General features: G+C 33.3%; 2 protein-coding genes across 2 annotated transcripts; both read right to left on the bottom strand.

Moving 5' to 3' along the window:
* Positions 1–4,235: 4,235 nt before the first annotated feature.
* Positions 4,236–10,482, bottom strand: LOC139492756 (uncharacterized). Its single transcript, XM_071280908.1, has 5 exons — positions 10,395–10,482; positions 8,741–9,710; positions 7,979–8,152; positions 6,469–6,945; positions 4,236–5,122 (listed from the first exon to the last, which is right to left on the bottom strand). The coding sequence occupies exons 2-5, from the start codon at positions 9,689–9,691 to the stop codon at positions 4,622–4,624; spliced, it is 2,103 nt and encodes a 700-aa protein (XP_071137009.1). The 5' UTR covers positions 9,692–9,710; positions 10,395–10,482; the 3' UTR covers positions 4,236–4,621.
* A 4,646-nt stretch (positions 10,483–15,128) lies between these two features.
* LOC139492749 (uncharacterized) lies at positions 15,129–23,619 on the bottom strand. Its single transcript, XM_071280903.1, has 5 exons — positions 23,548–23,619; positions 21,889–22,888; positions 20,647–20,817; positions 20,126–20,491; positions 15,129–17,516 (listed from the first exon to the last, which is right to left on the bottom strand). Exons 2-5 carry the CDS (start codon positions 22,867–22,869, stop codon positions 17,016–17,018), a joined length of 2,019 nt encoding a protein of 672 aa, XP_071137004.1. The 5' UTR covers positions 22,870–22,888; positions 23,548–23,619; the 3' UTR covers positions 15,129–17,015.
* Between the last annotated feature and the right edge of the window lie 586 nt (positions 23,620–24,205).

Below are 24,205 nucleotides of genomic sequence, written 5' to 3'. Positions count from 1 at the left end.
GAAGTATGGCTGATTTATCAGGCAGAATCATGGCAAATTCAGTATTTTTTCTGAAAAATGTTAACTTCATTAGTAAGTCGACAGAAAAGAAGTTGTTAAAGTTGCCCATTTTTGGCAGTCAACTTTTTAATGGAAAATACTTTGACACACTGCATACATCAGCAGAAAATTTACGGGATGCTAGAGAAACCCAGAATGTATATAATAATACTGGTAGTTATAGCAAGAACTTTAACAAGTCTAGAGATGATCGAACTCCGGTAAATGACTTTAACAGAAAGAGGAAGGGTGACTATTCTGAAAATTCTGAAAGTGGAGCTAAAGTTGCCAGAACTAACACTTACTCCAACAAAGATAATTTTCGTCCGAGAAATTTTTCAAGGAAAGGAAATTTTTTTCGGAAAGCAGCTGGGAGCCCAAAAGGTTTTCCAGCTCCAAGGAAATAAGTTCAAAGAACCTTGTACAAACTGTAAATATAAGTCCCCAGGTAGGGGCACGTTTGCTAATGTTTCACAGGAAGTGGACAAAGATCACAGGAGATCAATGGGTTTTAGAAACTTTACTGGAAGGACTAAAACTGGAGTTTATGAGTCATCCATGTTTAAACATAAAAGAGACAAGTGTTCCAAGATATGGTATTCACGAGTCGGTTATTTTAACAGAAATAAGTGTTTTATTAGAAAAAATGTTATAGAACATGTTCCTGTTGGGCAAGAAAACTTGGGTTATTACAGCACAGTTTTCGTAGTTCCAAAACGACAAGGAGGTTTGCGACCAATTCTCAATCTGAAACCTCTAAACCAAATAGTAGTGCCTCATCATTTCAAGATGGAAACACTCCGTTCAATTATTAAAAAACAATATGATAGTAAATATGATATTTCAGAGACTGGGAACTCCAAGTATAGATCTGTTTGCAACAGCTCAGAACAAAAAGTTAGCAGTTTATTGCTCTCCGGTTCCAGGCATAGCAGCATTTCAAGTAGATGCTCTAACTGTAAATTGGAGCGGCATGTATGCATATGCATTTCCTCCTCCAATCCTTGTTCCTCGGATATTACAAAAGATTCGAGAAGAAAAGACAGTTGTTCTTCTAATAGCACCAATGTGGCCAAGACAATCTTGGTATCCTCAGATGTTGGATCTACTGATAGATATTCCAATAAAACTACCACTTCTGCCAGATCTGCTTTCACAAATTCACAATCGAATACAAATATTTCATCAGAGTCCAGAAACATTAAATCTTGTGGCATGGAAACTATCAAATTGCGTCATAAGTCAAAAGGGTTTTCTGAAAAAACTGCAGAAATTATGGCAAATGCCAGAAAAACATCTACTCAAACAGTGTATGATGCAAGACTCAGAATATATGACAGTTGGTGTAAAGAACAAAATATCATTTCCACTTCTTCAACTATACCGGAAGTAGCAGAATTTTTGTTATATCTTTCTACTGTAAGAAAATGCAAACCACAGACTATTACAGGTTACAAGTCAGCCATAGCATTGATTCATAATAATGGATTAGAAATTTCAAACAGTTCTGAGTTATCATCATTGATTAAAGGGTTATTTAATATGAATCCACCAATTCGTCAATTGACCCCAAATTGGAATTTACCTTTAGTTTTATTGATGCTAACAAAACATCCTTTTGAACCTTTAGATTCAATTGAATTAAAGTTTTTAACATTCAAAACAGCTTTTCTAGTAGCTATTGCATCAGCCAGTAGAGTTAGTGAAATTCATAGCTTATCATTAGATGATGGACATTTCAGATTTGAAAAAAATGGAATTAAACTATTACCAAATATGCAGTTTCTTGCAAAAACACAGACTTTGAATAGGCCTTGGGAGCCATTATTCATTCCTTCATTTAATTCTTATGCAACTGATTCTGAGGATTTGAAACTATGCCCTTGCCGTGCATTAAGGATTTACATAAATAGAACAAAATCTATAAGGAAATCAAACAGACTGTTTGTTACTTATCAAAAAAATCATCATAAAGAAGCTTCAAAGGATTCTATTGCAAGATGGATTGTTAATACAGTGCGATATGCATATGAAAATGCAGATAAAGACACTTTAAAAACAGTAAGAGCACATGATACAAGAAGACTCTCTACTTCATGGGCTTTATTTTGTGGTGTATCAGCTGAAGAAATTTTAAAAGCAGCTCACTGGACATCTGAAACTACTTTCACTTCATTCTATTTGAAGGATGTTCCAGACCACCAGTCCATTTTTGCCAAGTCAGCAATTTTGGATTCTTTCAAGAGAGGAAGACAGAAATAGGTGAATATAATTTTTTAATTCCTTATTTGATTCCTTTCCCACCTCCTTTAGTAGGGCTGCAAATTCTTTTGCAAATAGTTAAGGAGGCAGGTAAGTGGAAATATTGAAGTGAACTAGGATTTTTGTGGGTAAAATCCTTGTTCATGAAATATTTACACTTACCTGCCTCACCCGCCCTCCTCCCCACTCGAGGAATTACTTTATATTGGTCTCGAGAAACTGAAGAGTTACGCAAGGGAGATAACTGGAGGTGTTACCGTATTTATATTAAAAAACTCGACAAACGTATGGGGAAGTAGAGGGAAATTGCAAATAGTTAAGGAGGCAGGTAAGTGTAAATATTTCATGAACAAGGATTTTACCCACAAAAATCCTAGTTTTGATTATTACCGGAATCTATTGATGTCATAAATATCGAAGAGAGTTAGTCAGTAGCTCCTCTGTTTCATTTTTTTCCAAATGTCGTATTTTGAATATCATGTGTATATCCGTTATCCTACAATAGCTTAATATTATCAATACCTCTTAAACTATGTAATTTGATTATATGGATAAATCCTTTCTATCCAAATGTTTTGTGTCAATTTATTGTTGTACAAAATAATGTGACAATATTTCAATTGCTTACATAACATGGTGGAAATGATTAAACTGATCACTAGTGCCTAAGATTTCTATACTCTAAACTTATAAACAGGAGTGTATGAAAGGCTGGCGGCATATGCCATTATATATATAAATTAAACATCTTTACAACGATGCGTTTTTGACTTGTTTTATGAAATGATTTCATGCAAAACTGATACATGTCTAAGTGTTTACAAAACGATAGTCCTCCTACGTATGCATCATTGCAATGACGTCACTCTAGTATATATACATATTGAAAAAGGGAACAATGCGACAGACAACGATATGATTTTCTCTGTTCATACAACGTACACCATATTCCTGACTTGGTAATGGATATTTGAAGAAAAATGGTCGGTTGAACTTGGCTTAATGCCTAGCCAAACCTCCCACTTATATAACAATGTTAAAAATACCGCTAAAATGACAACTTTACGTGACAGGAATACAGTACACATGCGCTAGTTTTTTTATTGGTAAAACTAAATAACAAATGTAAAACTCATATATACTGCAGAAGTGGGGATATCAGATGAACAAGATTCTGCATAGATACTTTCTTACGCATGGCTTTCATAGTATCGTAAATCTTTATCACATATGAGAAGAAGCTGCCTTCTGAATTCTGGAAACTTCGATTTTGTATGTAGTCGTTCTTCGAATCAAGTGTTTTTGACTTTTGACATCATATTCCAGGTGCCCTTCCTCTGAATCGTGTTTTAATGACTCTTTTCACAACTATGTCTCTGTCTATTGTGACACATGAGACCTTTGTATATATAAAAGGGGAAGATGTGGTTTTATTGCCAATGAGACAACTCCCCACAAGAGATCAAAATGACACAGAAATTAGCAACTACAGGTCACCGTACGGCCTTCAACAATGAACAAATCCCATACCGCATAGTCAGGCTATAAATGACAATGTAAAACAATTCAAACGAGAAAACCAACTATGTATATGTCTAGTTGTGAAATATGACCCTACGTTTTTTATGATTTAGACAAAAGTTTACATTCTGTGTATCTCGTATCCTCAGTTATTTACTTATATTCACATCCTTAAAAATCGTATAACAGATGTTTTGTTCTATTTTTTCAAATACTTAGTAAGTCCATTTTTAAAGAAAAGGATGCTTGTAACATATTTTATTTGCTCATTTTTAAAAGATGACTTTTTTTTAACGTCGGATGTCGACGGTTCTGTATATTTTAAATGCTTCTTCTGTTGATATATATCCTGTAAACGTCACCTATTTATTTGACTGAATATCTGCAATTTCGGTTCACGTGACGGGTTAGAACACAATAAAATATGTTTTTATTACAGAAATGAAACAAAACTGAAGTAAAAATATTCTCTTTAAATGAATAGTGTTGTTGAAAGGATAATTTTTAACACAACATGCTACAAATTAATACTGTACATGTTATGCTATATATATGGAAACCATGTATTGTTCTGTGTTTATCAAACAAGATATAACTATAAAACATATTGATACCGTCATTGACGTTAAAATAATTACATTCAATTTGTTTAAAAGATCAAATAAATATATTGCACAGTGTATCTTACAATGACACTGTGCTGTCATAACAGCTGCCTATCACAAACATAGTGTAAGTATAAAGTAAACAAATGTATGTTCAGTAATTCTTCTTGTTCACGATGTTTTTGTGTTAAAATTTAACTTATGATAAAGTCTTTAATCTTGAAAACTCGAGCATTCTTCTTGGAACACCCAAAAGAATAATTGCTATTTGCCAGATGTTTTCGAACTTTTTCCATAAATTTCTTATTTCTCTTTTTAAATTTACCACGTCTAACAAACACTTTTGCATTCTGTGCAATGGCTTGCTTAAGTTTCTCTCGAATGTGCTTTCGACCTACCAACTGTTTACACCATTTACCAGATGATGGCAATCCATTGACAACAGAAAACGTGACAGGATATTTCTTTTTCTTGTTGGGAGGTTGTACTGCAAACTCGTAGACAGCAGCATCTTCAAAGTCACGTGCAAATATCTGTTTAGTGACGTAGCCATTCAGCCATTTTGCCCATTCATCTTTTGTAGACAGCTTGACATTACTCATTGCCTGTTTCCATGGTGACCACTGAAGACGATTGAGTGGTTTTGTCGTTTTAAATTTGCGATCATTTCTTTTTTCTCTTGGAATGTCCTTTTGCTGCAGATAAAGACATAATTAATATATCTAATAGAATAATTAGATCTTTAAATGTGTATGTAGACCAATGAATAAAAATGTGCATTGCACGTAAACAGACAGAAAAAAAACCAAGAGCCTACATTTACTGTTGTTCGTTTTAAGTATTTTTATACACTAGAGCAACTGACTTTATTTCAAAATAGTAACGGGTTTGATGATATCTGATATTTACCGAATTGCAAAAAATAAGTTTTATCTCACTAATATGAATTAAGAAGATGTCGGGTCTCCGTAACTCAACGATTTTTAAAACATACCAAGAAAGAAAAAAAACGGTATTTAGGTGTATGTACAGTATGTAGATTTAGAACAAAATCACTTAAAATATTTAAAAAAAAAAAGAGATGTGAACTAATTCAAATAATAGAATATCAAAACTCTGTAATCAACACTAAATTCCTATAATGGTAAATCACTGAGATTTGACAAGAGACAACCATTGGCGGGGTTGCTGACGTGGAGAAGACACATGACCATGTGCTGAGTAATGTTATATTCTAAGATCTCCAACCTCCCCTTTTGTATCTCGATCTGAGGAATAACAAAAGGTACCTCGAGGAAATATCAATTAAAACAAGTACAGGAAAACATTATAAACTCTTTAATAACGGAACAATGGATAAAAATGCAAAACAAGTAAAACAGCAATGACCATTACAATCTGAAAGAATGCTCATAACAACTGACACCATCCTCAAGTACCTAAGCAGCTAGCTGATATGAAATAAAACCGTTTCAGACTCTAAATTCAGTTCTTTAAAAATGCACGTAATTTGGAGTCTACAGTAAATCCTTGTCTCATTGCTAATATTACCAAATCTCTTAATTATTATAAGGTTTTGTTTCATAATTTTTCTGTCTGATATTTCGGTGAAAACAATCCTTATATAGTGACTTAGATCTGTAGAAAAAAATAACCAACTTATAGTTTTGGTTATTTTATTGTATGATTTATAAATAAAATAAGGAGATACGGTTGCCAATAAGATAACTATTCACAAGAGTCCAAATGACAAGCACATGGATTAGAGCGACTATAGATCACCGTACTACCTTCAACAAAGAGTAAAACCTATACAGAATTTGGATAGTCACCTATAAAATGCCCAAACATAACAGAACTTGAAACAATTCAAAGGTAGAGAAACTCCATGTGCCTATTTTTGACAAAACAACAAACAAAAACTTGACAGACATCAACTTCAAGGTCATTCGTCAAAGAACTTGATAAATGGTTCTAATCATATTTTTTCTCTCGTTTTACAAATGTATGTAAAGATCAAGAAAACAAATACTTCACATACGTTATCCTCTCTTTTCCGTTTATCTTTCTCTTTCTTTGATCCTTTAGCTGCTGTTTTTGATGTTTTCCCTGTGAGTGCCTTCTTTCCAAGTTTTGTTGTTTTTAAGATTCTCGTCTTGTTTGTTTTCCCCTTTTTAGGAATAGTTACTGGACTTTTGAATAGCCCACCAGCTGTTCCAAATGGACCAGTACCAATTGGTTTTCCAAAAAGCCCCCCAATTGGTGGTACAAATCCCCCACCAGCTGTTCCAAATGGACCAGTACCAATTGGTTTTCCAAAAAGCCCCCCAATTGGTGGTACAAATCCCCCACCAAATGGTGCTCCAAACCCTCCAGCAGTTGGTGTTCCAAAGATACCACCACTAAATAAGCCTGTCTTAGTCTTCCCAGCAGCGGATGAGAGGCCATCAAACATTCCTGACAAATTTTTACTCAATTTCGAAATTCCATATTTCTCTTTCAGTTCGTCCTGGTAAGACTAAAATAATAATAAAATATAAAAAAAAAACCAAAAATTCCATTTGCTGTACAATGTGTTACCTTTATCATATTCGCTATGACTTTTTATAGAGTACTTTCAATTATATATAAATATATATTTAGTCTTAAACTTAAACTTAAATTAAAAGTAGTACCATTCAATCCTAACTTTACAGAAGCCCATAGGGGACATACAGAAAAATAATATTATATCGTTATATCAAATATTTATATCGTTATCTCGATATTTATATTTGTTTCGCTATCTCGATATAATTATATCGATATATCATAACGATTTATTTATATCGTTATATCATAGATAAAGATTTAATTATATCGAGATAACGATTTTTTTAAGATGTTCCCCTATGGGCTTCCGTATACTTTCATAAATAGTTCATCGCTACCTTGCTGATTATAAATTCAATCATTACTTAAACGTGATTAAATAAAATTTCATCGCCGCCTTCCCAATTCGAAATTCAATCATTACTCACACTTAATAAATCATCATCTCCTTCCCAATAACAATTTCAAGCATTACTTACACTTGATCAATAATAGTAATCGCCGCCTTCCCTTTACCAATTTTAATCATTAATTACACTTAATAGTTAATCGACGCCTTCCCTTTACCAATTTTAACCATTACTTACACTTAATAGTTAATCGCCGCCTTCCCTTTACAAATTTTAACCATTACTTACACTTAATAGTTAATCGCCGCCTTCCCTTTACCAATTTTAACCATTACTTACACTTAATAGTCCATTGACACCCTCCCGATAACAATTTTAATCATTACTTACACTTAATAGTTCATTGCCGTCTTCCCGATAACAAATTCCATCATTACTTACGCGTAATTAATAATAATTAATCGCCGCCTTCCGTTATGCAAATGTTAACCCTTACTTACACCTAATAGTTCATTGCCACCTTCCCAATAACAATTTCAATCATTACTTACACGTTATTAATAATAGTTAATCGCTGCCTTCTCTTTACCAATTTTAATCCTTACTTACACTTAATAGTTCATCGCCGCCTTCTCGATAACAAATTGACATCATTAAATCAAAAATCAGGTTAAAGTTTTCCAATGTTATCATTAGCCCATCCGTTCTTTGTGCCAGTTCTTGGTAAAACTTCAGTTTTAGAGGTATATTCACTTTTACAGCAACGCCATAGACCTTGACTCCCTAAAACATCCAAATATATAAGGCATCACGTGTATGACATGCTTATTTATCTTCAAAGCTCAACTGGTTTTATGGCAATATTTGAAGTGCAGATAGAATAGATCAAGTGTAATACAGACTGGGGCAAACATGGAAGCTTAAAAAAAACAAAAACAAAAAAAAACAACAAACTACTGTTTGATAATCATCATGGAGTTTATCGAGATGTTAGGATGCCTCGGTGGGCGAGTGCTCCAAATAGTTTATTTACTGTGTCGTCAAAACTGAGGTTGTGAGTTCGAATCTCGCAAGCAGCAGGTGCGTACCGGTCAACCCAGCTTCCTCGACCAATAAAAACAGACAGTCACGATGTACCCAATAGTGGTGTTTAGTAAAAACAATCAATCATCAGGTAACAATGAGACAACACATGTAACAAGTCTTGGGTATAGACATTCCGATCACGAAGAACATTTGTTTGGAATGGTAAATTCAGAATTCTGCTCAGAAATTAAATACTAAGTAATTTACCAGGAGAAGGCAATATTAATCAAGACGACTGAACATAACTAAATATGGTCATAAAAAAAATATAAATAAATTTATTACCATATCTTTTAACTTGGTGCATTCATTACGCCAGTTTATATCATTTGTAAAGTCGCCATATTTGTACCCTGGTTCGTGTGGAAGGTCATCTCCTATCATCACAAGAGAACGTTTGCTACCTGGAGTCCATGACAAAACTTCTGTAGCACGCATCAAAACAAGTTCGTAACATTCAGGACCATCACCACCACCCGTATCTCCACAACTATTTACAAAGTCATGAAGTTCTGGAAGTGTTGCCCCAAAATCTATCCACTTAATAATGTAATTATCTTTGTCGCAGTAATCGCCATGAGCAAAAATAGCTATTCGTATTCCAGGTACATCTGACTGGAGTTTTTGTACAATGTCCTTGATTCTTCCTTTCACTTCATTTAAAGCTGCCCTCATTGATCCTGTAGTATCAAATGAAAAAGCAATCTCAACAAGTCCTCCAGGGGGTAATGGTGTCAGCGATGGAGCTATCGCAGCCCTGGAACTTGTCTTTCGTGATAACTTCTTTGACAATGTGCTTCTTCCTGACAAACTTTTTCTCAAAGATGAGACTACTGCTTCTCCTGACTCAGAGAAAGGGGACGTGTGATCTACTTCCGTTATATCAACGTCTCCACCGATGTCGTCATCAGTTATCACGCCGGTTTTTCCAACATGTGACCCAGAATCCAATGCAATTGCCGTTGTTGCGATATCGCTAACTTCTTTTGTGATAGAGGCTTTCTTCGTAAGCGATGGAACTTTTGACAGAGAAGATTTGATAGAGGTACCTTTCTTTGATAATGAAGGTTTTATCAGTGACGACGTACTTGATGCTGATGAAACCAAAGAAATTGTTTTACTTGATTGACTAGTAAAACGGCGTTTAGCTTTGAGTATTTTTCTCGGTGGATTCTCATTTGGGGGATCCATTGGTAGTGTTGGTTGCCTCCGTAAACTCGGGGCATCCATCTCCATGCTATTTTAACTTTAAAAACTGTGAAAACATAAAAACAAAGTTTACGGGTGTGTTGATTTGTTATTTTGCCAAGTTATGTTTTGTTTTGTTTTGTTTGATTTTGTTTTGTTACCGGTATTGTTTTGGTTTTATTTGTGTGTTTTTCGTATTTGTTTTGTTTTGTTTTTGTTTTATCCTTATTTTTAGTTTTACTTTTTGGTTTTTTTTAAATTGTCTCTTTAAACATTATGTTAAATAATGCCCTATTTATCGCCCTTTATCATGTTTAGTACATTGAAGTTATTGCTGATTGTTTGCTATTTCTATTATCTCGTCCAAATCAAAGTCTAATTTAAATTATTTCATATTGTTTATAAGTGGTATTTAAAACTTTGATAATCTGAATGCATTATTAAAGCAATAACATGTTTTACTTGGTAACAGATTAATGGATTAATTCTAGTTATCAGAAATCTGTCTGCATATTTAAAGGAATACAATCAAAAGTTAAAAATATATAAACTTTCTGAAGCTAATTATATCAGTCAGATTATTATTATAAATATACACCGACCTATAAAATATGCACATTCAGGTGACTTTTTTATGCGTATTTAAAAATGTCTCTCCCCTCCTTATTTTATCGTATTTTGCCTATATTTTTTTCATATGATTACCCAAGATATTCATAATATTCGTGATATTATAACCTTTCCCCCTTACCTTTCCCAAATGATAATTTACTCCTTCTATTAATCGGGTATGTATGTCTATTCGTTTCTCTCCAGATTTAACTTATAACAAATACAAATGTTGAAGGGCAATCGATATAAATAAGTTACCAGTTCAGTCATGTTAGTGTATTGCTGATGTCAGCATATTTTCCCAATAATTGCATATATAGTTGGTTTAAACATATTTATTTATAGTGGATTGGGAAACAAGTTTTACAACTTATAATAGTTATATATAGTTATAATTGATTTTTCTTTGTATATATATAACTTTTAGAATTTAAAGGGTTAAACATGTTTAAAGACGTCACATGATCTATTTATATATATCAATTAAACATCTTTACAACGGTGCGTTTTTGACTTGTTTTATGAAATGATTTCATGCAAAACTGATGTCTAAGTGTTTAAAAACGACAGTCCTCCTTCGTATGCATCATTGCAATGACTTCCCTCTTACGTATTGAAAAAGGGAACAATGTGACATGCAGACAACTATATGATTTTCTCTGTTCATACAACGCACACCATATTCCTGACTTGGTAATGGATATTTGAAGAAAAATGGTGGGTTGAAGTTGGCTTAATGCCTAGCCAAAACTCCCACTTATATAACAATGTTAAAAATACCGCTAAAATGACAACTTTACGTGACAGGAATACAGTACAAATGCGCTAGTTTTTTTTATTGGTAAAACTTTTAATAACAAATGTAAAACTCATATACATGTATACTGCAGTAAGTGAGTATCAGATGAACAAGATTCTGCATAGATACTTTCTTACGCATGACTTTCATAGTGTCGTAAATCTGTATCACAGATGAGAAGAAGCTGCCTTCTGAATTCTGGAAAATTCGAGTTTGCATGAGTATCATACTGCTTTTGCTAGTTTTCTATTTACATTGTAGTATGTTATGACTTCCAATCAACAACGGGTATTACTAGTTGAAGCAGAAACTAAGTACCTCTTCTAAATCACAGATTTCATCTAGCGATTTTTGTGGAATTCGCGTTACTTACTCGTTAGTATTCTACTAAAAATATTTCCATTTCTATTTTTTATTTTGTCTTATTTCTTTTGGCCATTTTGTATGTAGTCGTTCTTCGAATCAAGTGTTTTTGACTTTTGACATATATTCCAGACGCTTTCCTCTGAACCGTGTTTTAATGCCCCTTTTCACAACTATGTATCTGTCTATATTCCAGACACCCTTTCTCTGAATCGTGTTTTTTGAATGATTCTTTTCACAACTATGTCTCTGTCTATTGTGACACATGAGACCTTTGTATATATAAAAAAGGAAGATATGGTTTTATTGCCAATGAGACAACTCTCCACAAGAGACCAACATGAGACAGAAATTAACAACTATAGGTCACCGTACACCTTCAACAATGAGCAAATCCCATACCGCATAGTCAGCTATAAAAGGCCCCGAAATGACAATGTAAAACGATTCAAACGAGAAAACTAACTGGGTCATTATCAAAAAAACATGCAAAACTATGTTATTGGGTCTTTTTAAGTCACAGACATGAACATATATGAAAATAACACTTGCATATTTTAGATATGAATGTTTTGTGATACACAATATACAGTTTACAGTATGAAAAGTTAAAAAAAACATCCTTAATGTTTTCTTAAACCCTTGGAGATAAAATTGAGAATGGAAATGGGGAATGTGTCAAAGAGACAACAACCCGACCAAATAAAAAACAACAGCAGAGGGTCACCAACAGGTCTTCAATGTAGCGAGAAATTCCCGCACCCGGAGGCGTCCTTCGGCTGGCCCCTAAACAAATATATACTAGTCCAGTGATAATGAACGCCATACTAATTTCCAAATTGTACACAAGAAACTAAAATTAAAATAATACAAGACTAACAAAGGCCAGAGGCTCCTGACTTGGGACAGGCGCAAAAATGCGGCGGGGTTAAACATGTTTGTGAGATCTCAACCCTCCCCCTATACCTCTAACCAATGTAGAAAAGTAAACGCATAACAATACGCACATTAAAATTCAGTTCAAGAGAAGTCCGAGTCTGATGTCAGTAGATATAACCAAAGAAAATAAAGAAAATAACAATAATACATAAATAACAACAGACTACTAGCAGTTAACTGACATGCCAGCTCCAGACTTCAATTAAACTGACTGAAAGATTATGATTTCATCATATGAACATCAGGCACAATCCTTCCCGTTAGGGGTTTAGTATCATACCATCATAACATATATGAGAAGAACATAACCCGTGTCATGCCAACAACTGTTTTTAGAATAAATGTCTTTAGTTCCGATTCAAAGACCTTATCAGTTACTCAATATTAACGCCAAAATATGCAATCTTTAATGACTTGACAACAGTATCATAATTATATCCCTTCTTAATAAGTCTTTTCAAAGATTTTGTAAGTTTCTGAGGTGAATACTGACACCTTTGTGCTTTATAAAGAATATTTCCATAAAAAAATGGATGTGAAATACCTGAACGTATTAGAAGTCTGCATGTTGAGCTATATTTACGAATGATGTCTTTATACCGATGATAACATTTAGTAAATGTTTTGACTAGTTTGTGATATCGAAAACCCTGGTGTAATAATTTTTCAGTAATACATAAATTTCTCTCGTTAAAATCTAAAAAATTGTTACATACACGAGCGAATCGTACAAGTTGAGATATATAAACACCGTAAGATGGTGACAAGGGAACGTCACCATCTAAAAACGGATAATTTACGATAGGAAATGAAAAATCATCCCTTTTATCATAAATTTTAGTATTCAGCTTTCCATTAGTGATAAAGATATCAAGATCGAGAAAAGGGCAGTGGTCATTGTTAGTATTAGCTTTATTTAAAGTAAGTTCAACAGGATAAATTTCATTAATATACATACTGAAGTCGTCATTATTGAGAGCCAAAATATCATCCAAATATCTAAAAGTATTATTAAATTTGTTTATCAGATGTTGTTTCGATGGGTCTTTGCTTATTTTTGTCATATATTGTAACAATACAAAAACAGGTCCGCAATAAGTGGTGCACAGTTAGTCTCCATTGGAATTCCGATAATCTGACGATATACGGAATCCCCAAAGCGAACAAAAATGTTATCTAGTAAAAATTCAAGGGCATATATAGTATCAAAGCATGTCCAATTAACATAGTTTTTTGGTTTATTGCTACTAAAAAATGACCTAAAAGAGTTTGAACACATATATTCACATTCTGATTTTTTGAATGCCCATTTAATTAGGTGTGTGATTTTTTTCTTAATGAGAATGTGAGGCAATGTGGTATACAGGGTAGAAAAATCAAAACTTTGAACAGATTCAAAATCACCAATATAAGCATGCAATTTATCAAGTACTTCCAACGAGTTCTTGACACTCCAAAAGTAATTTATTCCACTATTTTCGAAGGCCTTATTTGAACAATTTATTATCAGGTTTTTAATTGTACCAAGTGTGCTGGTAAGAAGAATAGACAATTTAGTAGTTGAACAATGGCTTGAAGGCGAAATAAATCTATATTTGTAAGGGGTTTTGTGTAGCTTCGGAAACCAATACATAGTTGGGACTTTCATTGTATTTGGCTCTGCTTGTAAAGCGGTTGCTAAAAGTTTATGTTTGTTACAGATGTCGTTTTCTGAAAATGGAGTCAGTTGGAATGTTGGTGAATTGGTGATTTCTTTTTTCAAAACCTCAATGTAAAATTTACGTCAAACAATAATAATATTATTAGCAGCTTTATCGGCCGGGACAAAAACAAATTCCTTGGCTAGTTCTTTTAGTTTATGTTTGATACGAGAAATAGGTTTATTGTGGATAGCCAGAATTAACGGTTATTTTTTTACTACAAATCCTTTCAGACTTGAAATAGGACTGTTATTCATATGATTTGTTTTTTTGATTTATCACTTTTTATTGCATTCTGATACATACAAACATTTTTTTTTAATGATTTAGGAGGTGTATGTTGGTTTTATAATAAAAATTTCACCAAAAGGAAATGTTACATTTTTTAAGTCAAGGGTGTAACCAAAGAACAAATTAGTAGGATAAGAGTTATCTTTCGCAAGATTTGGGCATTTACAACAGTTTCTCCCTTAGCAGTATTATCTGTAAGCATGTTTTGAAAAAAAAAAAAACAATTGTGTTGAAAATTTTGTGAAAAAATCTTAAAAGTAAGTAAAAGCTATATCATAATTGAAAATACTGTCCATGGTGTACCCTTATACAAATCTTTTTTTGAAAACATTTCCTGAACTTTGAATTATGAAATATATTGAATATAGAAACATGCACCAGGAACAACATATAGAACAGGGGAATGGAGCACTTATTTCGTAACTAAATCATAAAATACACCTTAAATCATTGGTGTTACTGTCAATGGTGAGACCATATTAATAAAATAACACCATTGACCGGTTTAGTAACACCACTGAATATATCATGACAATCAGCATTGTTTTGTGTTTCTTTCATGCTTAACAAGCGAAACATCATATTATTTACCAAAAACAATACTTATTTAACAATGTTTTAACAATATCATGTATTACATATACAAAGTTTTCACAAACTGATGTATGCTGGTAACACCAATGACACTATTTAGTACACTATTGACATTTTTATGCCCCACCTACGATAGTAGAGGGGCATTATGTTTTCTGGTCTCTGCCTCCGTTCGTCCATTCGTCCGTTCGTTCGTCCGTTCGTTCGTCCCGCTTCAGGTTAAAGTTTTTGGTCGAGGTAGTTTTTGATGAAGTTGAAGTCCAATCAACTTGAAACTTAGTACACATGTTCCCTATGATATGATCTTTCTAATTTTAATGTCAAATTAAAGTATTGACCCCAATTTCATGGTCCACTGAACAAAGAAAAAGATAGTGTGAAGCTCAGGTTAAAGTTTTTGGTCAAGGTAGTTTTTGATGAAGTTGAAGTCCAATCAACTTGAAACTTAGTACACATGTTAACTATGATATGATCTTTCTAATATTAATGCCAATTTTAAAGTATTGACCCCAATTTCACGGTCCAGTGAACATGTAAAATGATGTGCGAGTGGGGCATCCGTGTACTATGGACATATTATTGTTAGTTATTGATGTTATGTTATATAATTTGAGATATTTTAGCCTAAGAATATTTTTTTTTTATCTTTTTCTTTTGCTCGGTGTTCTTGGCTCTGTGTTCAGAACTTAATAAAGGTGAAATTTGAAATGTGATGTCAATGGTGATACTTTTGTGTCATTGGAGTTACTGAAGGGTCAGTGGTGTTACTATATAAAAATGCGACATTTTTTTTTATTTTCATCGACATTTTTTTTTATTTTCATTCATAAATATAAGTGTTTTTAGGTCGTGTACAAAGATTAGGTATATTATTATCATTTAATCTTACACAATTCACATATATTCATTTTAAGTGCATATTTTAGTATTTACAACGGCCATGATTAGGACAGCCAACTTTTTTACGACAATGTATTCTGAAATTTTTTTTGAATAGAATGCACAGCTATATGAATATGTCAATAAGTCGTAATTTTAACCTAAGCAACAAATTTGAACAGCTGTTTGATGTTAAACAATAATATTTAGTAGCTAAATGTATGCTTTAAATTGGTAACACGTACCATTGACACGATTCTATCAAAGCATGACCTAAAATTGTTTAAATTGAAGGAACTCTTCATTTTTCCCATTGCATATTTCTGAATATCGTTGCTTCTGTACTATAGAATAGCGGAACACATTTAAATGTTTTAAATAATGACATCATTTTTCAAAATGTTACCTCGTCGAAATTTGCACTTTTTTTTTAATGACCCAACTATGTATATGTATATTGTGACCTATGACCCTACGTTTTTTATGATCGAGACAAAATTTTCCATTCTGTGTTTATTTCGTATCCTCAGTTATTTACTTTAATATATTCACATCCTTAAAAATCGTATAACAGAAGTTTTGTTCTATTTTTTCTAATACTTAGTTCGTCCATTTTTAAAGAAAAGGATGCTTGTAACACATTTTTTTGGCTCATTTTTAAAAGTTGACCTTTTTTTTTAACGTCGGATGTCGACGGTTCTGTATATTTTAAATGCTTCTTCTGTTGATATATATCCTGTAAACGTCACCTATTTTTTGACTGGATTTCTTCAATTTCGGTTCAGTGACTGGTTAGAACACAATAAAAATATGTTTTTATTACAGAAATGAAACAAAACTGATGAAAATATTGTCTCTTTCAAATGAATAGTGTTATTGAAAGGATAATTTTTAACACAACATGCTACAAATTAATACTGTACATATATGTTATGCTATGGAAACCATGTCTTGTTCTGTGTTTATCAAACAAGATATAACTATAAAACATATTGATACCATCATTGACGTAAAAGTAATTACATTCAATTTCAATTGAATTTGTTTAAAAGATCAAATAAATATATTACACAGTGTATCTTACAATGACACTGTGCTGTCATAACAGCTGCCTATCACAAACATATTGTAAGTATATAGTAAACAAATGTATGTTCAGTAATTCTTTTTGTTCACGATGTTTTTGTGTTAAAATTTAACTTATAATAAAGTCTTTAATCTTGAAAACTCGAGCATTCTTCTTGGAACACCCAAAAGGATAATTGCTATTTGCAAGATGTTTTCGAACTTTCTCCATAAATTTCTTATTTCTCTTTTTAAATTTTCCACGTCTAACAAACACTTTTGCATTTTGTGCAATGGCTTGCTTAAGTTTTTCTCGAATGTGCTTTCGACCTACCAACTGTTTACACCATTTACCAGATGATGGCAATCCATTGACAACAGAAAATGTGACAGGATATTTCTTTTTCTTGTTTGGAGATTGTACTGCAAACTCGTAGACAGCAGCATCTTCAATGTCACGTGTAAATATCTGTTTAGTGACGTAGCCGTTCAGCCATTTTGCCCATTCATCTTTTGTAGACAGCTTGGCATTACTCATTGCCTGTTTCCAGGGTGACCACTGAAGACGATTGAGTGGTTTTGTCGTTTTAAATTTGCGATCATTTCTTTTTTCTCTTGGAATGTCCTTTTGCTGCAGATAAAGACACATAAATATATCTAATAAAATAATAAGTTCTTTAAATATGTATTTATAAATATGTTCATTGCATGTAAACAGATAGAAAAAAAACCAAGAGCCTACATTTACTGTTGTTCGTTTTAAGTATTTTTATACACTAGAGCAACTGACTTTATTTCAAAATAATAACGGGTTTGATGATATCTGATATTTACCGAATTGCCAAAAATAAGATCCAAATCACTGAAAATTTAAAAAAAATAGTTGTAAATAAATCAAAATAATAGAATATCGAAACTGACGTGGAGCAGACACATGAACATGTGCTGAGTTAAATTTTATTTTAGGATCTCAAGTCTCCCCTTGCATATCTCGATCTGAGGAATAACAAAAGGTTACATTAAATTTAGGAAATGTCTATTACAACAACTACAGGAAAACATCAACCTCTATAATAACGGTACAATAGATAAAAAAACACAAAAACAAGTAAAACAGCAACGACCAACACCCTAACAAAGAATGCTGGCAATAACATCCTCAAAGTACCTAACCAGCTGATATGAAATCAACCCGTTCCACACTTTAATATCAGTGACTGTACTTCAAAGTAGATTTCATACAGCAATATCATGCACAGGACAGGACCAGTTGCTTATATGCACGTCATTTGGAGTCTAGTGGATAATTGTCTCATTGCTACGTATACCACATCTCTTTATTTTATAAGGAAGACACGATCATGTGCAATGTCCAGATCCAGAATTTTGTACATAATGTAATCGCAATAAAGACTAGACAAAGTGATGCCCCCACACTCCACTCTGAAGTACTTGTATTATAACAAAGTCAATGTAGGACTTTCTTTGAGATATTATTGTGTCTGGGAGACACAATTGATGCCCCCGCAGATGTACAGTGTAATTTAACATTTAACCGCTTATACCCCCCCCCAAAAAAAATGTCCAACTATCAACTATATGGAAACGCTCCTCTTATGCAAGTTAATACTCCCAAAAATGACAAAGTTCAACTATCTCACAAAAGAGCACATATTAATATAAATCAAAACCCTGACCACATGCACACCTTCAATATATGTACAAACAGCCAGCAAAGTGAAAAATTCCTAGCATTCAAACTGGAGGAGGAATTAGCTGGAAACGCCCCTCTCATGCAAGTAAATACTTCAAAAAATGACAAAGTTCGATCAACTATCTCCAAAACAGCAAATATTAATATAAATCAAACCCTGGCCACATGCACACCTTCAATATATGTACAAACAGCCAGCAAAGTGAAAAATTCCTAGCATTCAAACTGGAGGAGGAGTTAGCTGGAAACGCCCCTCTCATGATACTCCAAAAAATGACAAAGTTCAACTATCTCCAAAACAGCAAATATTAATATAAATTAAAACCCTGGCCACATGCACACCTTCAATATATGTACAAACAGCCAGCAAAGTGAAAAATTCCTATCATTCAAACTGGAGGAGGAGTTACTGGAAACGCTCCTCTCGTGCAAGTAAATGCTCCAAAAAATGACAAAGTTCAACTATCTCCCAAAAGACCAAATATTAATAAAAACCAAAACCCTGACCATATGCACACCTTCAATATATGTACAAACAGACAGCAAAGTGATAACTTCCTAGGATTCAAACTGTAGGAGGAGTTATGCGGAATAACTATATACCCATCGGGAAATTTTACGGACGGACGGACAGACGGACGGGCGGAAGGACGGACAGAGGTAAAACAATATGCCCCCAACTTTCAGTTGCGGGGGCATACAAATTTTAGTCTTGCTAAAATAACAATATAAAGCTGAGCGTGAAACATTTCTTATTGGATTTCTTTGTTTGTATGCTGATGGAAATCTAAGAAGTCACAAATAACCACGCCATATGGAAAATATAAATATACCTTATACACTTTATCCTTATTTGATGCTTCATAAAAGGATTGCAACACTGAAATTAAGAAAATATCGGGAAATTTATAGTACGCGATATAAAATTAATTGGGCGGCGAGAGACACAATTTTTTCGAAACAATTTTTTTTCCCTACTGAGCGCATACAAATGCAAATTCACTAAAACGTGTTAGATTTTCATATTTTTTATCTTTTGGTTTTATGATTTTTGTTTCTTTGGTGTTTTAGTGAACATAAAAAAAACAGTAAAAGGGATCATACATATCTAGTGTCCAACATTTAAAAACTAACCGACATAGTTTTGGTTAAACAATAAGATGTATTATATGATTAAAAATAAAATAAGGAGATATGATTTGCCAATGAGACAACTATTCACCAGAGTCCAAATGACACGCACGTAGATTTAAACGACTATATATCACCGTACGACCTTCAACAAAGAGCAAAACCTAAACAGTATATGGATAGTCACCAATAAAAGGCCCCGACATGACAAAACTTGAAACAATTCAAACGTGGAGAAACCCAATGGTCTGATTTTTGACAAAACAATAAACGAAAAACAAATGTGACGGACATCGACTTAATGTTCATTCGTAAAAAACTGGAAATAAATGGTACGAACGATAATTTCTTCTCTCGTTTTATGTAAAGATCGAGAAAACAAATACTTTACATACGTTATCCTTTCTTTTCTGTTTTCTTTTTTCTTTCTTTGGTCCTTTAGCTGCTGTTTTTGGTGTTTTCCCTATGAGTGCCTTCTTTCCAAGTTTTGTTGTTTTTATGGTTCTCATCTTGTTTGTTTTCCCCTTTTTAGGAATAGCACCTGGACTTCCGATCATTCCAAATAGCCCACCAGTTGGTGTTCCAAATAGACTAGTACCAATTGGTGTTCCAAAACCCCCACCCATTGGTGTTCCAAGACCCCCACCAAATAAACCTGTCCTGGTTGTACCAGCAGCGGATGAGAGGCCACCAAACATTCCGGACAAATTTTTACTCAATTTCGAAATTCCATATTTCTCTTTCAACTCATCCTGATAAGCCTAGAATAAGAATAAAATGTAAAATAAATAGCCATTTGCTGTACAGTGTGTTATCTCATATTATTCGCTAGGACTTTTTTATATAACTTTCAATTTCCTTATATAGTCTTCAACATTAACTAAAATTAAAATAGTACCGTCCAATGATTACTTACACTTAATAGCTCATCGCCGCCTTCCCGATAGCAAATTGACATCATTAAATCAAATATCAGGTTAAAGTTTTCCAAAGTTATCATAAGTCCATCCGTTCTTGTTGCCAGTTCTTGGTAAAAATTCTGTGCATGGATACCTGCTTTTACAGCAACGCCATAGACCTTGACTCCCTAAATCATTCAAATATATAAAGAAAATAGTGTATGACTTACTTAATTAATCTCTAGTTTTCTCAATTAAAACATGTATTCATCACATAAATGTAGATATTTTACTCAAAATTTCACATTCAAACTAAAATAATTTGTTCTTTAATCTGATAAATATTTATTCATTTGTTTTTTGATTCATTTCATTTCATCGTTCCTATGGAACCAGCATTATATAAACGACAACAAAAAAGAAACTCATAACACACTTGACAAATCCACAATATGACATTCAACAACGCACGCTATTGTCCTAAATCGTTAACAGAAACTGTAAAAAATAGTGTTTCCCGTTCTGTGTGCCCATTTGTCCCTTATAGGTTTAAGGCAGTTTACCGCTAAGTTGTTGTATCGACGACTTGAAATTTAATACACATGTTGATTATGATGTTAACTGTTTTTTTTAAATATATCTGCCAAAAAAGGGTTTTGATTAAGATTTCGGGGAACATGGAAATGTGATGGTGCGAGCGGGGTATGGTGTCCCATATCATATTCTTGTTTTTGTTTGCTTTTTTTTTATATATCTTAAAAGCTCAAGTGGTGTGATGGCAATATTTGAAGTGCAGATAGCAATGTTCACTTGAAGAGTGAAACAGACTGGAAAAACATAAAAACGATAAACAAACTTTAATTAACCCTACTGTTTAATAATCATCATGAAGTTCATCTATTAAACTGTGATGAGGAATCGGTGGCCGAGTGGTCTAAATTGTTCATTTATTGTATCACTTGCCTGTCAAAACTGAGGTTGTGAGTTCGACACCCGCACGTAGCAGGTGCTATCCGCGCAACCCAGCTTCCTCAACCAATAAAAAATGTCAGCCACGGTGTAGCCGATAGTGGCGTTTAGCACCAACAATCAATCATCACGTAACAGTGTGACAAGCCTTTGGTATAGATATTCAGATCACGAAGAACATTTGTTTGGATTTCAAAATTCTGCTCAAAATTAAATAATGTGCCAGGAGAAGGTAATATTAATCAGGGCGTCTTAACATAACTGAATATTGTAATGAATAAATTTATTACCATATCTTTCAACTTGGTGCATTCATTACGCCAGTCAATATCATTTGTAAAGTCGCCATATTTGTACCCTGGTTCGTGTGGAAGGTCATCTCCTATGAGGACAAGAGAACGTTTGCTACCTGGAGTCCATGACAAAACTTCTGTTGCACGCCTCAAAACAAGTTCGTAACATTCAGGACCATCACCACCACCTGTATCTCCACAATTATTTACGAAGTCATGAAGTTCTGGAAGTGTTGCTCCAAAATCAATCCATTTTATAATGTAATCATCTTTGTCGCAGTAATCGCCATGAGCAAAGATAGCTATTCGTATTCCAGGTACATCTGACTGCAGTTTTTGTACAATGTCTTTGATTCTTCCTTTGACTTCATTTAAAGCTGCGCTCATTGATCCTGTAGTATCAAATGAAAAAGCAATCTCAACTAGTCCTCCAGGTGGTAATGGATGCAGCGGTGGAGCTAACGTAGCAGTGGAACTTTTCTTTCGGGATAACTTCTTTGACAATGTTCTACTTCCTGACAAACTTTTTCTCAAAGATGAGACCACTGCTTCTCCGGTCTCAGAAAAAGGGGACGTGTGATCTACTTCCGTTATATCAACGTCTTCACCGATGTCGTCTTCAGTTATCACTCCGGTTTTCCCAATATGTGACCCAGAATCCAGTGCAATTGCCGTTGTTGCGATATCGCTTACTTCTTTTGTGATAGAAGCTTTCTTCGTAAGCGACGGAACTTTGAATAGAGAAGATGATGTTACACTTCTTTTACTTGACATAGATGTGATAGAGGTACCTTTCTTTGATAACGAAGGTTTTATCAGTGACGACGTACTTGATGCTGATGAAACCAAAGAAACTGTTTTACTAGATCGACTAGTAAAACGGCGTTTAGCTTTGAGGATTTTTCTCGGTGGATTCTCATTTGGAGGATCCATTGGTAGTGTTGGTTGCCTCCGTAAACTTGGGGCATCCATCTCCATGTTATTTTAACTTTGAAAACTGTGAAAACATAAAACCCAAGTTTACAAATATGTTGATTTGTTATTTTGTTTTGTTTTGTTTTGTTTTGTTTTGTTTTGTTTTGTTTTGTTTTGTTTTGTTTTGTTTTGTTTTTGTTTTTGTTTTTGTAATTTGTTTTTGTATTTTTTTCTTTCTTTTAATTTTCTCCTTAAATATTATGTTAAGTAATGCCCTATTTAACGCCCACATGTTTAGTACATTGAAGTTATTGCTGATTGTTTGCTATTTCTATTATCTCGTCCAAATCAAAGTCTAATTTAAATTATTTGATATTGTTTATACATTATAAGTGTGATTTAAAACTTTAGTAAATTAAATGCATTATTAAAGCAATTACATATTTTACTTGGTAACAGATTGATGGATTAATTCTAGTTATCATAAATCTTTCTAGATATTTGAAGCAATACAATCAAAAATTAAAAATATATAAACTTTCTGAAGCTAATAATATCAGTCAGATGATTATTATAAATATACACCGACCTATAAAAATATGCACATTCAGGTGATTTTTTAAGCGTATTAAAAAATCTCTCTCCCCTCCTTATTATATCGTATTTTGCCTATATTTTTTTTATATATGATTACCCAAGATATTCATGATATTTATGTAATTTTTAACCTTTCCCCCTTACCTTTCCCAAATGATAATTTACTCCTTCTATTTATCGGGTATTTACGTCTATTCGTTTCTCTCCAGATTTAACTTATAACAAATACAAATGTTGAAGGGTAATCGATATAAATAAGTTACCAGTTCAGTCATGTTAGTCACGGTATTGCTGATGTCAGCATATTTTCCCAATAATTGCATATATTGTTATGATTGATTTTTTTCTGTATATATCTTTTAGAATTTAAAAGGTTTGAAAGACGAGCTTAAACATGTTTAAAGACTTGTAAGTGTTTATTCTTTCGACTCTTTTGAAAGAATCGAAATTTGGTCCAGTTGATAATTACCGGATTCTTTTGATAATTTTTGCTTGCTGAAGGGATGACATAAAAAAAAATCAATGAAGGATAAAAAACTATATTCAAATAGTATAGGGGTGGGGGGGGGGGTGGGGGTTAAAAAAATTTGCTGCAAGGTTTGTTTAATTGACATCGATTTTATATATATATATCCTTATTGGTCAATCAATTTTTCCCAAATTAAGTTAGGAGGGGGGTAGGGGGTCAGTGAAAAAAACTATATGAATTAAGTTTTTTTTTATCCTACATTTAACTTTTGATGTCGTCCCTAACATCCAGTGGGAAATAGTTCGTGTGATACAACATTAGAAACTACTACTA

This window comes from Mytilus edulis, chromosome 1 (genome assembly GCF_963676685.1).
Source record: "Mytilus edulis chromosome 1, xbMytEdul2.2, whole genome shotgun sequence".
Classification (NCBI taxonomy): Eukaryota; Metazoa; Mollusca; class Bivalvia; order Mytilida; family Mytilidae; genus Mytilus; species Mytilus edulis.
The sequence above is the reverse complement of the archived record's forward strand: the minus strand, read 5'-3'. Positions and strand labels throughout refer to the sequence as shown.

Bases quoted from the DNA above. Each gene is read 5' to 3' on its own strand.
- LOC139492756 (XM_071280908.1), bottom strand. From the start codon at position 9,691: ATGGAGATGGATGCCCCGAGTTTACGGAGGCAACCAACACTACCAATG. The intron at 6,946-7,978 runs GTAAGTAAGGAT...TTATTATTTTAG, and splicing joins GCGGCGATGAACTATTAAGT to TCTTACCAGGACGAACTGAA. The intron at 5,123-6,468 runs GTATGTGAAGTA...CTTTATCTGCAG, and splicing joins AACGGAAAAGAGAGGATAAC to CAAAAGGACATTCCAAGAGA.
- LOC139492749 (XM_071280903.1), bottom strand. From the start codon at position 22,869: ATGGAGATGGATGCCCCAAGTTTACGGAGGCAACCAACACTACCAATG. The intron at 20,818-21,888 runs GTAATAAATTTA...TGAATGATTTAG, and splicing joins GCACCAAGTTGAAAGATATG to GGAGTCAAGGTCTATGGCGT. The intron at 20,492-20,646 runs GTAAGTAATCAT...TTCTTATTCTAG, and splicing joins GCGGCGATGAGCTATTAAGT to GCTTATCAGGATGAGTTGAA.